This window comes from Tauraco erythrolophus, chromosome 14, assembly GCF_009769465.1.
Source record: "Tauraco erythrolophus isolate bTauEry1 chromosome 14, bTauEry1.pri, whole genome shotgun sequence".
NCBI classification, from domain to species: Eukaryota; Metazoa; Chordata; class Aves; order Musophagiformes; family Musophagidae; genus Tauraco; species Tauraco erythrolophus.
In genome coordinates, this window is record NC_141478.1 from 20,398,110 (window position 1) to 20,413,415 (window position 15,306).

The following is a 15,306-nucleotide window of genomic DNA, read 5'->3' on the forward strand; positions in this document are numbered from 1 at the left end:
GTCTAAGGACAGCTCAAGTAGCATGATGAAAATGCTGAATGGTATCTAACCCCAAAAATATGTGATAATGGTACAAATACGCTTCTGTTCTTTGAGTCACAAAAGTTTAAAACGGTAATCTAATTACAATGCAAGGCTGACTGATTTTCTTAAACCAGAAAGTTCTCCAGAGAAGTTTCCTGAGCAGGAAGACAGTTCAGTAACAAAATGTTAAATTGTGTTAGACCAACCAGCGATTTGGAAGCCTCTAGCTACTGTTCAGTTTTCAAAGCTGTTTTCAATGAAATGTATTTGTATGCTAATCTCAAAGTCAATTTGGCTGTGTCTGATTACAGCAAAGAACTAGATGCATGTGATAAGAAAAAAGTTTACTTAAATTGATATATGTAATTTTTTACAGTGATTAGATAATTATTTCCAGAATGCGTTTTCAGCCACGTTTAATATGAAAATAGAAGTCATACCTTTAACATTTCTAATGTATTCTTCTGCCTTCTCCTAATGCTTAGGATAAATTCCATTTCTAAAGAATCAGTGATTTTTATTACATGACAATCAATGGTCTGTCTACGGATCTACTAGAAAATCATCATAAAACGGAAGAGATGCACAAGCTACCACAAACACAGGTTATCTGGAATTAGGAAGTGTGCCTTACAGTGACATCCCAAACAGACACCGTTTGCACTTGACCACCAATCGCTTTCTTAACATCACAGAGAGAATCAGAGGAGTCGTAACTATCACTGCAGAAGGGCGCAATGTACAATTACGCCACTTAACAGGAAGCAAACGACTGTGAGGAAGGCTGAATCGCAACAGTGCCACCTACAGTGAAGAACACTACTGGGGAAAAACAAATCGGTGTGGAGTCAGAAAACTAACAAAATCAGAACTCCATAAGCAAAAACTGATTTCATGAAAAAAACTGAGATCTAATAATATTATGTACATCACTACAAGTTTTATAGACTTCCAAAATTAGTCCCTGCCTAAGTTGAAAGCATCTTCTTAAATCTGAATGAACATGCCATCAGTTTTCCTAATTACAAGCCTTTGCTAAATACAAATCAAACAGTAACATGTTTCTGAAGTTCTAATTCCTCATTTGGCTTTTTTGTAAGTATAAAAAAGCACGATAAGAGCCACGTGACAACAGGCAAAGACTGCTGCAAACTTACCTTGCATTCTACAACACTCTGATCCGACTCACATGTAACATAGATTTCATCAACCGCCCGTCTGAGATTGTCAAAAAGAAATGCCCAGTATCGAGCTCGTAGATCAACTTTTCGAGGCTGTCTTGTTTTTGTTGGGCTTTTGTCAAAGTTTTTATCTCCAGCTGCTGCTGATGTTAATTTACAGTCTATGGCAGTGCCCTGCAAAAGCAAGATAGGATGGAAAAGGAAAACAACAAACAGAAGTATGGTAAGAGGCTGGGATTCTGTGCAATACGTTTTTTCAACATATTCAAACATTTGTAAACAAGAAATTTTTCACTGAAGAAGACTACATCATCCCACTGACTTGAGTTTCTTAAAACACACTTTCTTATCTTAAATATAAGCAGCAGCTACTTAGAACTAGATTTTGTTTCTTTGACGTTTATAACTCAACATTCACACTGCACAACAGTACAAGATATTCTGCCTCTTGGCACATTGGAAAGTTACAATTTCTAATTACATATCCCATATTACTTATTTTGGCAAGTATGTGCATCCAGAGATGAAAATAACATTTTACTAATAATCATACCAGCAATATTCCATCACAGTTAAATCCTATTACCAAGACATTACACACGACTTTATCGTTTTTAAACCCGCATTCTAATATATGAGCATTAATGTCAGTGATCTGCTGATGTGGCAAGCCCTGTGATCGATATGTTATGGCTACACCGCAGAGGAGATGCCAGCAAGCACTGAATTAGTTACGAAAGGAAGCTTTCACACTTTACAAGACTCCTTGTGCTAAGACTTCCACTCACCCTATTGTCAATATTGCAAGCTCAATTCAACCCAGTGTATGCGCTGTGCCAACGAATCAAACTGCTCCGACTTACACCAGGTCTGAGACTGTCCTCACGCTGTTTTCAGCTGTAATTTAACAGCTTTAGCTACAACAAATCTGTTTTGATGTTCAGTGTTAATATGCAGACTAACTGATCCAGCACTGCCTTGCTGCACAGATGCAGAGGACTGCCAACATGCTCAATGTGATGGGAGCCTTCACAAATGCTGGCACAGACCGGAATCACTAGGCACCAGTTTGGAAGCACAGTTATGCCACCTCAGTGTTACCTATCTGTTGTCCTTGGGCATTCAGGTCATATGGGGATATGTTTCCTTGACAGAGACAGCCAGTCACTCATCTGCAGAGGATATTCCAAAGGATTCTGAAGCACGTCTGTTTGGCTGAAAACACCAAATCAGTACTTGGCCCCATAACACTGTCCTTATTAAATCTGAAATTCTCTCCCACAACAAAAGAAAAACAAACAGAAAAATCCTGCCACCATGCAAGACTTCTGTAAGCTTCTGCATTCCATAGCAGCCAGGTGAATAAGCACCTCCAGTAAACCCAAAGTGACGCCCAACCATGTGCCATTTTGTGATGGAGGCATTAGGTACGTGCTACAGTAGTCTGGTTTTTGTTTGCTGCTTTTTTTTTTTAATTAATGCATTCATTTTAACAGCACCTTTCACGCAGTTTTGATGCACTGGTCCACTGTGTCACAGATCTCCAGAAAATCAGTTCTTACTGGTCTACCCTTGTAGAGATTACTGCAAAATTCCACTCTAAAAACTGCTTTTGGTGATTGAACAAAACCAACTGAAGCCAACATTGCAGAAACCAGTACACAGAGTTTATAATTAGAATACCTAATCACTAACTAAAAATACCATAAATCACAAAACAACTGACTGGGACTCAAGCCTTTTCATCCCCTATGTAAAAAGCTGGGAAACATTATTTCTTTGCGCTAAAAGATGAGTTTAATGGTAGGTAAAGTTTATACTTGGAGATGGAGAATTCTTACAGAAAAGTCATTTTAGACCTCAGGCAACATAAGGTAATCAGGACTGTAGGATAGTTTTGGATGGACTTATCAATCAATCACACTTTATGAAGAAATAAACAGAATAGAGACCCAAAGATTGTACAAAGTCTAGAGAAAATGTTCCTCATTCTCCTTAAGACGATCTTTGTTTTCTGTGGATTTCTCTTGAATTCCAACAAATTGTGTCTAAGCTACGAGAAGTTCCCTGCACGTTTAGGAAATACGTAAACGAACTCATATTTCTCATGCTCAAATTACAGAACGGGAAAGTAGGCAATACCCAAGTGATTTTTCCATCACCGTATTTAAGAATATAAATGCCTTTCTTCTCCAGATTTTAGGGGCCTTATTTGATCAATTCATAACATAAACACAGCTTCCCATTACAAGGGAACTGAACCCTGACACGAAGATAGAATCTGCAAAACTGCTTAGTAAATTCCAGAGCCCTGTTTCTTCGGTAGTCCATCTCTCTGGGTTCCAGGCTGCTCATTCCTCCCAGCGCTCTGACTACCTGTACCACAGGGCATTAAACACAGCAAATTCCACTGTATAACTGGGGAGGTAGACACAGTGCTGTCAAAATGGTTACACTCCCTCCTGCATTTGTGTTCAGATTCTAATTCTTCTGTAAGATGGGGGAGAACGAGAACCTGATTTACTACAATTGTACTAACACCTCTGCTACCCTTACATGTATCTCAAAATGCTCTTACTCCAGATGAACCCCAGCTAATGTTCGCACGAGAGACGTGCTCAGAAAAGATGCATGTCACAAACAAGCAATGAACAGGAATTTCAGAAGGGTTTCACATGCCAGAGAATTTCATATTTCATCTTCTATGACATCAGAGTCGCTTCTTAAAGAACAGCTTGGAGAAAAGATGCTCCTTAGCTGAGGCCTTGAATATAAACCTTTAAAGCAAACCTTATACTGGCTAATTTACAGCTCCTTTAAAATACAGTTTATGACACATCCTTAACTACAGAGCCATAAATAGCTATATTAAAGTAACAGCGTTACCTTTTGCTGCCTGTATTTATAAAACGTGACCTTAGTGGAGTGATTAGGTTTCTACTCATTCAGCTAATATTGTTGATAATAAAGGATCAGTTGTTTTGGAATGGGAACCATGCATAATTCCCACTACTTGAAAGATACATTTTCAAACGTATCTTTAAGATAGTGCCATGGAATATATTTTGATATTTAGCAATAAATCATAGAATCATAGAATCATAGAATGGTTAGGGCTGGAAGGGACCTTCAAAGGTCATCTAGTCCAACCCCCCTGCAAGGAACAGGGATATCTCCACCTACATCAGGTTGCTCAGGGCGTCGTCCAACCTGGCCTTGAACGTCTCCAGGGATGGAGCATCCACCACCTCTCTGGGCAACCTGTTCCAGTGTTCTACAACTCTCATGGTAAAAAATTTTTATTTATGTTATTTATATAAATAAATATAGTGATGCTAATAAATAACCAAATGTTATCCATCTACTACATTTGGCATCCATTTATCATCTCTCTTATATGTCAGCCGTATTTTAATTAGGAAAACAGCATGTTGAACTGTGCTAACTACTGGAAGTTGTAGCAGTTCCATTATTACCCCTGTAATCAGATGACCAGTGCCTAAGTAAAACCTAAGCAACATTTACAGTTACTCATATTCCAGTAGAACACCTTCGAAAGGATGCAAACTGCTAAATACCAAATTTCTTACAAACACAATCACACAAACAGGTAAGCATTAAGTTGGTGATTAATTAATAGAAATAAATTTTAAGTTCCTGATACAAGTCATTTCTAACACTGTACATTTGAATTTGTCACAGTCTTGTATCTGCCACTCAAGGAAACAGAAGTCAATTTTCAGAGAAGAACCTAAATTGTGTCCCATGTTTGGAACTTCAGTCTCAAGAAATTCCATGAAAAAAGATCAAACTCAGCAAGCTACTTTCAAACTTATTCAAGTTTGACTGGCATCAACTTTACTGAAATGAAAGCCAGTACTCACTTAAATTTAAGAGCTGCATCAAAGACTACTTTTAATATAAGATACTACTAGTATTTTATACAGATTGCTATATTTCTGTATAAATGTTTAACACAAGCAGGATTTCTGAGTTCATCTGTATATCGTTCAGCAGAATCTTTACCTGTAAGCATCGTAAGCAAATTTTCTAATGAATCAAACCAACCTTTCGCTGTGAGAAGCCAGAAATGCCAGATTAGGTACAGAATTTCCAAGACTGTAGTTTCTGTGCTGATGTATAGCTGTAGCTTTATTATTCTCATTCATTCTTCTCGAAATTAAGTTTTAAATAAATGGTATTTATTAAAAGTATGTACTTTTGACCAGATTATATTTTTCGGTGTCGTGCTCAGGTTGAGAGTGATGCAACAGTGAAACTCCAGAGATCTCAGCCTCTCTGGTATTCTGAGGGAACATATGGGCACAGGACAAAACATTTCTAACAGTGTAGTCTGAAGAATGGTAAGACAATGATCCCAGATCTCCACCAAGATGGAGCTACATCCAAGCCACATAAATTCCACCTACATCCTTGTGTGTGGTGCTTCAACTAACTCTTAGCAGATTTTTCACTTTGGTCAGTAGTTAAGGCACAAGCCTCTTTCCTCTGGCAAGTCACAAGGATACAGAATTAAGTTTTTTGGAGCAGAGTTCTAAAGCTCCAACCCTGCAAACTTCTACAGATCATTCTTAACTAGATATAAGTACTTACTTTTGAATCTTCTAAGCGATCTCAGAGTCCTTAGCCTTTGAGAACACACTTATCCAAAATTTCATCTACATTCAACAACTTTGCAGACCATTGCACATTACACAAAAAAACCCAGTAACATCAGTCATAGAATCATAGTGTTAACAAACACATCAAAAAATAGCTTGCTTTGGCCTCCCCTTGACCCTCAAATAACATGTATGTTTACCCAAAGCGTGATGACAGCTTATACAGACATGATCTAACAGGCCTACACTGAAGCTTGTCCTCACTAGAACAACAAACCCACCCAAGAACAGCAAAGAATCAGAGGGGTTAGCTCATATTATCTCACTTGTACTGATAGTTCAAACCTTCAGCTGCAGAAAATGCAAAACTTCTGTGCCTTTAACATTAAGAAACATGGAAATATTCCTTCTTACATGTCAAGTAACTCAGGATGGATGATGAAAGTGACATTAAAAGGGAATTTTTTTTTTTTTTCCAAAATAGTTTCAGTAACTTGCCTTGGAGTTCTGGAAAGTATAAAGTGTATATTTATTCTCAGGATGTCAAAATTTATTGAATGTAGATTTAACAGCACACTACTGAGAGGAAGACGAGGTTGATAAGATCATATAAAAGAGCTCTTGTAAGTTTATTTTCTTGAGATTAGTGGCCCATTTACATGTAAAGGAAAACTAAAGCTGAAGGCTTGATAAAAGTAAGAAAAACCCCATCAATTTAGAGCAGTATCCAGTGTCTGAAATGCAGTAGAAATAAAGGTGCTGAATGTCAAATTTAAATGCCAAGATGCACAGACACTCGGCAGCCCATTTCAAACCTTAACTGCACCCACTCGGAATGCACTGTTCCTACAATAGTGTCGTACAGCAGAGCCACTGAAAACAACCAGGGACTCTCCTCAAAACTCAGTACTTCCACCATCCCAGTGACTGAAACAGACAGAACCCAAACTGTGCAGCACACTACTCTTGCACCCAAAGCGTTCTGAGGGTAAACCCTTACAGGGAGCCTCAACTACATCAATAAAATTCCACCTTCCCAGAACAAGAAAACCAGGATACACAGTATTGGTAACATACTCATATGTGAAGACAGAACACGAGGTCAATAGTTGCTAAACTAAAATGAGAAAATAACATGTCTGTTTTAAACAATGCAAATACATCTCTATGGAAGCAGAACTTTTTTTTTTTAAATAACATCTTCCATATGCCATATTATCAAAATCTGACAGACTGTCTCAAAATACTAAATGGCTACAGCCGTACTAATGGCTAAATCCATTAATCAAAGAAAAGCAACCGTTAAAAATATTAAACATGAGAAATATTGAGGTATTATTTTATTAATGTAATTGTCAGTCAAATAGAAAAAACATGAATAAAAATAAGAGCAGTTTCTTCTTGACACTTCTCATTTGGACTCGCTTTCCAGTCATAACTCTTGGAAATTTTACTCACCCGGACTAATTTTTTCCAAAACAGGATATATTGCCTTCAGCCACTAACACGAGGTGAAGAAATAAAGCATTTCCTTAAATTAGGAATTGGGCAGAAAGGTAGCCTTTGTATAAGCAGCATGCTTAGAGGAAGAATATCCTGTATCATTTTATTGAACAGCACTTTCCTTAAAATAACTTTAATGCCAAAAAGTCACACATCTAGAAGTCAGAAAATGCCAAAAGTAAAGTCTAACGAAGATAACTTAAATTCTAGAATTTTTTAAACTTCTGAATACTTGACTTTGAAACTTGTATGCTTTAAAAATAAAATATATGCAGTTTTATATATGTTTTATTCAGCCAATGATGTATCAGTGATATATAAAAAATTATTTTTATGTCGTAATTTTTATGTCATAATAAAAAATCAGCAGATACCTGTTTTGCAGTCTTGTGTGCTCCTTGAGTCACCCTCTTCGTTTTTCCAGCAGCTTGCCATTTTGATTTTCCTGTGGGAGAAGCAACTGTTTTAATCAACAATAATGATTTTAATTAGATAGAGTATTCTAAAATGCATATATCTCATCTTGCAGTGCACTGAGATGGGCACAATTTATGAGTTAAGAGATTTGTAAAACTGTATATTCCAAATACACATTTCACAGTTCAGAGGGTGGATAATGCCAGAAAACACACAGAAAATTAAAAAAATTACAAAGAAAGTCAAGAATTATAGACTTCATTAAACAAAGATAATCCAACTTCTAAGTGCTCAGTGCCTCCGAAAATCATCATTACAACCTACGTGTCGAATATGATGCTGGTTTTCTACCCAGATTAAAAAAAAAGTCTGCCCTTGAATGACTATTCAATCAGATATTACAGAATTAAAACAAGAAATGTCTTTCTTAGGAAAAACAAATGTAATAATTTAGTTTTTCTCAAACTGTTCAAACAACCAACTGGTAGATTTATGTATTTTCTGCCGAGAAAGATGGGGGAAAACAGAACTTCGGACTGGATTTAGTTCAGCTATGTTTAGGTAGCCAAAGGAAGAGAGAAAAACATTCACAGAGCACAAGTCATTCCCCTTAAATCTGAAATGCCTTCTCAAATGTATCTGTCTCCCTCCACTGCTTATATTAAGTGACTTCAGCAACTATGCTTCCAAGAGCAGTTTAAAGTCTCACAGTCAAAAAAGATGATTTTAGGTCTCAGTGCTATGGTGGTGGCAATTTCTTAACTGATTAAGAGTTATCTCTGCTTGGATAAATTTGTGTTAGCCTAGACCCACCTGACATGTTTGCATTTAATCTTTGAGATTTTCTCAGGGGTAATAAAAAAAAATTTTTTTTTTTTAAGTTTTATTCCTCCAACTAAGTATTTAACTTGCACAACCTGAAAATCACAGGATCCAATTACCAAAAACGTAAGCATGTTAGGACAAAATACTATGGCAAGAGTACTCTCTAGCATAGATTATATCTAAATAAAAGTTTCAAGATCATTTAACTGGATGAAGCCAGGCAAGTAAATGCATTAGTTGAATATAGTTCCTTCCTAGACCACGGAGAAAATTCTTGAATTTCAGAATTGTCCAGTTGAGTTCTTAACAGTTCCTAGGCCAAATTCCCTAACACAGTCCAGCTGTTTTACATGGCTCTGGTTATGCAAAGCAGCTGTAAACCTGTCTTAATCAAGCAGTTGTACAGCTGGTTTGCATCATTGGCTATTCCAGGGAACAAGGCCTTTAATTTTAAAACAAATTAAAAATTATTTGCTTGATAATTCATTTTGAAAATGATACATTAGCCAAAACAACAGGTACAAATTAATATATTGAAATCGATTTAGCAGCATTCAGGAAAAAAATTTGTTCAGCCACCATACATATAAAAACTTCCTTTTCACCAACAAGCTTAAACTGCAGATCGGTTCCACGTCAGAATTATTATAACTGAAATATTTTAATCCAAGTCTCTCTTCAGAGACTATTTACATTCTGCAAAGACAACATTTTGAATGCAATGGCATACAGAACTTGCATGGTAAAAAAGGCTTACAAACAAATATGGGCATGTTAAAATTAAAAAACAGCAATGAACACCAAAAAAAGTTGTGGTTTCTTTAGATTATACAAAAAACAGAATACTAATCCCTCGTCTAAGAACTGGGAAATGTCTGAAAAGTCCCCTGTAAAGACAAAAGCAAGTTTTCAGGCACTTTCTATTATAAGGCAGACATTTAGAGAAAACAAAACTTACGTAAATGCTAGGTTTTGCAAACTTAATAGCAAATACCAGGTGGCAAGGACTAATTTTATCTGAAGGTGTATGTGCCAAAGGGTTTTGTATTTTAGCAGCAGCCACGTTTCTGAACTTTATTATTCTTTTCTTCTAATAAGTGCCTTTGGTTATTTGAAGATGTCTTCCTTTCTGCTTTTATCCTTTTATGTTCACAAGCAGTGACAACACAAGAGCACTGCTTAGTGCTTGTATGTTAAGTTTACTACTGGTATGTAACTACACAACTCTAGCACTGCTATGAGATGCACAAGAACTCATTCGACGACATAAGAAGGGCATTACCTGCTAGAATTTACAGAATTTTAAGAAAAGAACAATAGAGGCCAAAGATGATCATCTCATTAAGTTGCCAATGTGAAATATATGAAGTAGCCAAGTTTTGCAGCATTCAAAGAGCTACAGCTGTATTTTACACTTGAAGTCCATTTCCTCTCTCTCTGGTAATTAAATATGAGGTTTATGATTTGTGAAGACTTCCTGTCACAAAAAGCTGAGGTGCTCATATCTCCAAACAAAGCCATTGATAAACTATTTTCAAAAGCTGTCTTTTATACTAACAATCATCCCTCTCATCTCTCTTTTTTGGATAGTTTGGATAGTATCTCTCATACTGATGTGAGAAACGTGGGAATTGCCTTTAAAACTTAGTGATTACTAGCAGCCCTCATTCCTGCTCTCACTATGGCAGAGATCAACTGTGTAAGTTGTTTCAGTGCCTTTGACACTGTTCATCAGGAGACCTTCAGCAGGAATGGTACCAACTTTCACTTATATTTCTTTTAATCTCCTTGAATGAATCTGAGGACACAACTGGGTAAGCATTCTGTCGTTTTACTCCAGTTTTTATACAGTGTGAGAAACCTACCCCGTCACCTCTCTTCTTCCACGTTACCTATAAAACCTGTGAGACAGTCAGTCCACATTACAGCGCCACTGCTACATACAACCAGTCTGCACTCCAGAATCTATCCTATAGCCCAGCTGGTGCAATTGTCCACCTTAAATATTTTCACAAAAATGAGGCTTGGATAAGACCCGGTTGCCTGAACTTCATCTAAAGTAACGCAGACGCATCTGCCTGGAGGAAGCAACCAGACGAGACTGATTATTTTTGACCTCTTAATCAAGGAAGCACATTGAGGTTTCCAATATTAAGATATTAAGATATCTAATATTACGATATTAAGAATCGTATCTTTTTAGAAGTTTGTAGAGCAGCAGTAGATATGATTTTTCTAACCATACAATGCTAAAGATCTGGAGAAATTACTACCTCCAAACATGGATATAAGCAAAATTCTCCAGGTTTTTCCACCTCCAGACTGAATTACAGCAATATATTTGGCACAAAATCACTTTTACAAATCACTGTCACTGTTTCATCCAGAACATAATGGCCCTGTATTCATCTACCAGCACTAGACTGGATTCCCATTCATTTCAGTGAAATTCAAGATTTGAAACTTAGGAGCCTTAAAGAATACCCTTCCCTTCATGTTATATTCTGCCAGTTACAACCAGATCCAGTGTTGCCAGGGCTTACACACAGTGTTTTCAGTCATGACTCTTACAACTTCCTTACTTGGCCAAAGAGATCCAAGTTTCATGACTTTCATCACACACTGCAAAACCTATTTACTCCAGCCGGCTCTTGCTAAAGGAGTTGATTATGCAGCAGGCTCTCCAAAGCGTGCCAGGGACATTTCAACCAATAAAATATGTTTCCTTACTCTGAAACGCTTAATCTACAAATAAATTCTATGTGGCGAGAGCCCAAATTATTTTAAACAAATAGGAAATTAGAAGGGAACAGTTAAAAATATAAGATTTTCCAATTTTTTGACACATCTCTCAAAGTTCCAGAGGCACCTTACCTCCTATTAACATTTAAATATCAAGCCTCTGGAATGTTTTAACTCTTACTAATACTGTATCTTAGATTTTGTAAAAAAAAATGTAGGTAGTGCTTATCTGCATGCAGTGCCTCAAATTTCATGTTAGGTATACAAAATGATTACAGAGGAAAAAAATCCTGAAGTCCTTCATTAGACTGACCACAGCTTTCCGAGGTGGACTAGATCTAAGTGACTGCAACAGGCAACTGGTGGCCATCGGTTTGGAATGCAAATTTAATTATGGAGACAGAATATCAGACTACTTAATTCTTCACAAGTATAAGGCCCTCCTCCTAGGACACAAAGCCAACCGTATTGTTAATTAGTGTATCCAACAGAACCTGCTGCATCTAATTGAATTCTACAAAGGAGTACTTTAATTTCAACAGCTGAAATGTGTAAACAGTCAATACCTCTTCTAGACCATTGCCACTATGTTTTGGATTGTCTCATGTCACTGACCTGTACTCGTAATAACGATTTTGCATCTGACATAAAAGGGTGCATGCTGCTCCAAAACACCTAACAGAAGTGCTACCTGCTGTTCCCAGAAATCTCTCTCCTTTTTAAGGAAATGTTTCTATTGACAGGCACTATATATTTCCACTAAGGAACTTGAAGGTTTTGATTGAATTCTTTTCATTATTGCTCTTTTACCCATATCCTATATATAAAATACACAAGTCTTTCAGAGGGAAAGTTAAATGGTAAGGACACAAGCATGCAATTTTTAAAGGAAACAGAAAAAGGAAGGATACATGAACAGAAAAAAAATGAATCCAGTATTTTATCAACCCTCTATAACACTACTTCTACTAATAGCAAATGCCCATACCATGTTTCTGTAGAAAAAAAATAATCTCATAATGAATAACAGTAAATAATATAAAATGTTAAATACTGTTGCTGTCAAAGCAATACCTCTGAACATTACAAGCAGAAGAAACTGCACCAAGAACCTTTGGCCTGATTTACACAACCCCGAATGAGTTAGAACTGTCCTAATTCATAATACTGCTATATCATTCCTCAGGGACAAAACACATATTGAAAGATCAGCATAAAATGAGTCAGAGCTCACTGACACCAACATATACACCCCCTGTGCCAAGACAAGGGTCAAGAGATAAAGGATCTGGCCCTTCCAGACTTTCATTAGCCACAAGTTCCTTTCCACAGGGAAATTTTCTATCAGGCAATCATCATTGGGCCCTTTGCATTGTGCAAAAAGGTCAGCCTATGATTTAATGAAGATATTTTAAAAAGGAGAAAGGACCAGTGACCAAAAGTTTAAAATTACAATGGTGCTAATACAACCAAAAGAAGGAAATGAATATAGCTACTTGGATTTTAATTATCATACATAACAACTATTTAACGAAGGCTAAAAATTCACTTTTACGTTCATTCTTCATGTTTTGGCAGAAAATGTTAGAGCAAACATTCATCTACAACTCACATACGCTCATTTTTAAAGGAGAAAGTCTTACCTGAAAGTTTCTAAAAGAATATCACAAGCAAGGCATTACTACAAAATTTAAACAGAAATCGAATCAACTCACAAGTACCTCAAAACCAGTTAGAAATAAACTCCACATTCCTTTCACATATATTTGTTCATATTACTACCTTCCCCAAAAGGCAGAAATCTAAATTTATAAATAAAAAGTAAAAGTAAATTTAGAGATTCAAAATCTATAAATACTTTGGGCCCCAATTCTATTCTGCTTCAATGACATATGGGATTAGTCCAATAATAACAACGGATCGACTACCACACTCAAGAACATGCAGGCAAATGTAAGACTGGCAAATAGATGAATCCACCTTCTGGAGACAGACGTGAATGAGGCTGTCACAAGAACACAGAACTGGACCACTTAAAAATCCACATATTCATGATAAGCACCTGAGCTGCTGCTGCATGGGATCCAAAGCTGAGAGGTACGTGTTCTACTTGGTCAGGTTACGCTCAAGTTTTACGTTATTTCCATTTTCTCCTCCTACATGTAGCTAACAAAGATCCACGGTACATGTTTTTTCTGCTGACCAGTTAGTGCTTGCTAAAAACGCCTCTCTACAAAATGTATTAAGACAGCCAGGACGACGCTGAAGTACACGGGTCAGAACCTGAAGCCAAAGCCTGTAAATGTGGACACTTGTAATCAGGTTTAGGATGTTTGGCTGACAATCCTAAGTTAACTGCCATTCTGCCTGTCACTGTTGAACAGAGGTACAACTATGCCTTCTGAACTGAACATCATCTCCTTAATGAAACCTACACAATTGTCCACGTACAAACACCTAAACAGGTTTTCAAGCAACTTACTGTCTTCAGAGACTTTAGACTTTTCAGCTTTAAAAAGAAAAAAATTAAAAATTCACAAATATACCCTAATGCATAAAGCAAGCCAAAAGACAGTTTAAACTTTGCATCAGTTTGCTTCAGACATAGGGTTAATTATCTTGTAACTTAGACATAACTTTTCACAGAAATATCTTTTCCACTGGCAGAATCACAGAACAGCTGAGGTTGGAAGGAACCTCTGGAGATCATCTAGTCCAACCTCCCTGCTTAAAGCAGGGTCAGCTAGAGCAGGCTGCCCAGGACTACGTCCAGTCAGGTTTTGAGCATCTCCAAGGACGAAGATCGCTCAGTTTTTCTAGGCAACTTGTTCCAGTGTTCAACTACCTTCACAGCAAAAAAAAATTTACTTTTAGATGCTCCTGCCTCAGTCTCAAAAGCAGCAGCACCTGCACAGGGACATGTGAGCTACAAAAATACTTGAGATGGAGTCCTCAAAAACGGCATTCTGACATCTGGAACAACTTGAGCAGTATAAAAATTGCAGGCAATTCCTGGCTCCTTAAGTCATCATACCACAAGAGAATATTACAACAGTAACAAAACTGTTCTGAGGACTTGCGTTATGGAAAGCTGTCCCCGCACATCCCCTTCCCTAAAGATTCTTCACAGATGTTTACCAAAGACTGAAGCGATACCAAAAGTAACCTTCAAACTTACTTGTTTTAGAGCACAGAGAACAATTTGTTGGATTGTTCCAAGCCATCCCTACAGTTCTGAATTCCCATGTTACAAGAGATCAGTTTAAGGCAACATTATTATATTACACAAGTATCTTGATAATATCAGCAAAAGAGAACAGTCTTAGATGTTGCTTACAAACAAAATGAAAACAGTTTTTAAACTGTCACTGCGAGGGTCTTATTAAGTGATCTGTCAACTGCAGGGTCCATTTTGGAAAAAAGCTTTAAAATTGTACTATTTATTTTTTATAGAGAAATCCTATGCAAGAAACATGTTTCCAGGTGAACAGCTCCAGCGGACAAAGGGATGGAAGTGGCAAAAGCTGGTGGAAGACTGTTCAATACATACCATCATCTTCTTTGTTTTCCAGTGGAACACTCCACGCAATTAGGTTCCTTGCTGTACGTCCCTCTTCTGCTACTATTTTCCTCACTTTGTCATGGCTATTAGAGCGTTGGAAAGAAGCCTGAAAACAAGAAATACAGGGATGGAAAAAAAAATACATATAAATTTTGGTTTTATAAGTTTACTTCATCCAATATGTGGTTAAATCATCCAAGGTGGGGCGTGTGGGTACTGAATTTTCCCCAAATATCTGACACAGGTGTCCGTATTCATTTTCACAACCATTTTTCTGCATGATAAGCAGATTGATTCATCAATTTGACATGACAGTTACTACCCAGCCCTCAGTATGGATATGTCTACACTACACATCTTTAACCTCCATTTAACTGATGGTCAATGCCGCTAGACCATCACGGTAGGCTTCACAAAAGTTCTAGTTACC

At 37.1% G+C, this 15,306-nt stretch overlaps 1 protein-coding gene across 1 annotated transcript in view; it reads right to left on the reverse strand.

Moving 5' to 3' along the window:
* The window catches only part of SCAPER (S-phase cyclin A associated protein in the ER), a 159,477-nt gene that overhangs the window by 138,842 nt on the left and 5,329 nt on the right, over positions 1 to 15,306 (reverse strand). Inside the window, exons 3-5 of the mRNA XM_086620331.1 lie at positions 14,865 to 14,982; positions 7,705 to 7,775; positions 1,182 to 1,379 (exon numbers count right to left, since the gene is read on the reverse strand). Of these exons, the coding sequence (XP_086476457.1) occupies positions 1,182 to 1,379; positions 7,705 to 7,775; positions 14,865 to 14,982 (387 nt within the window). The remainder of the gene's footprint in view (positions 1 to 1,181; positions 1,380 to 7,704; positions 7,776 to 14,864; positions 14,983 to 15,306) is intronic.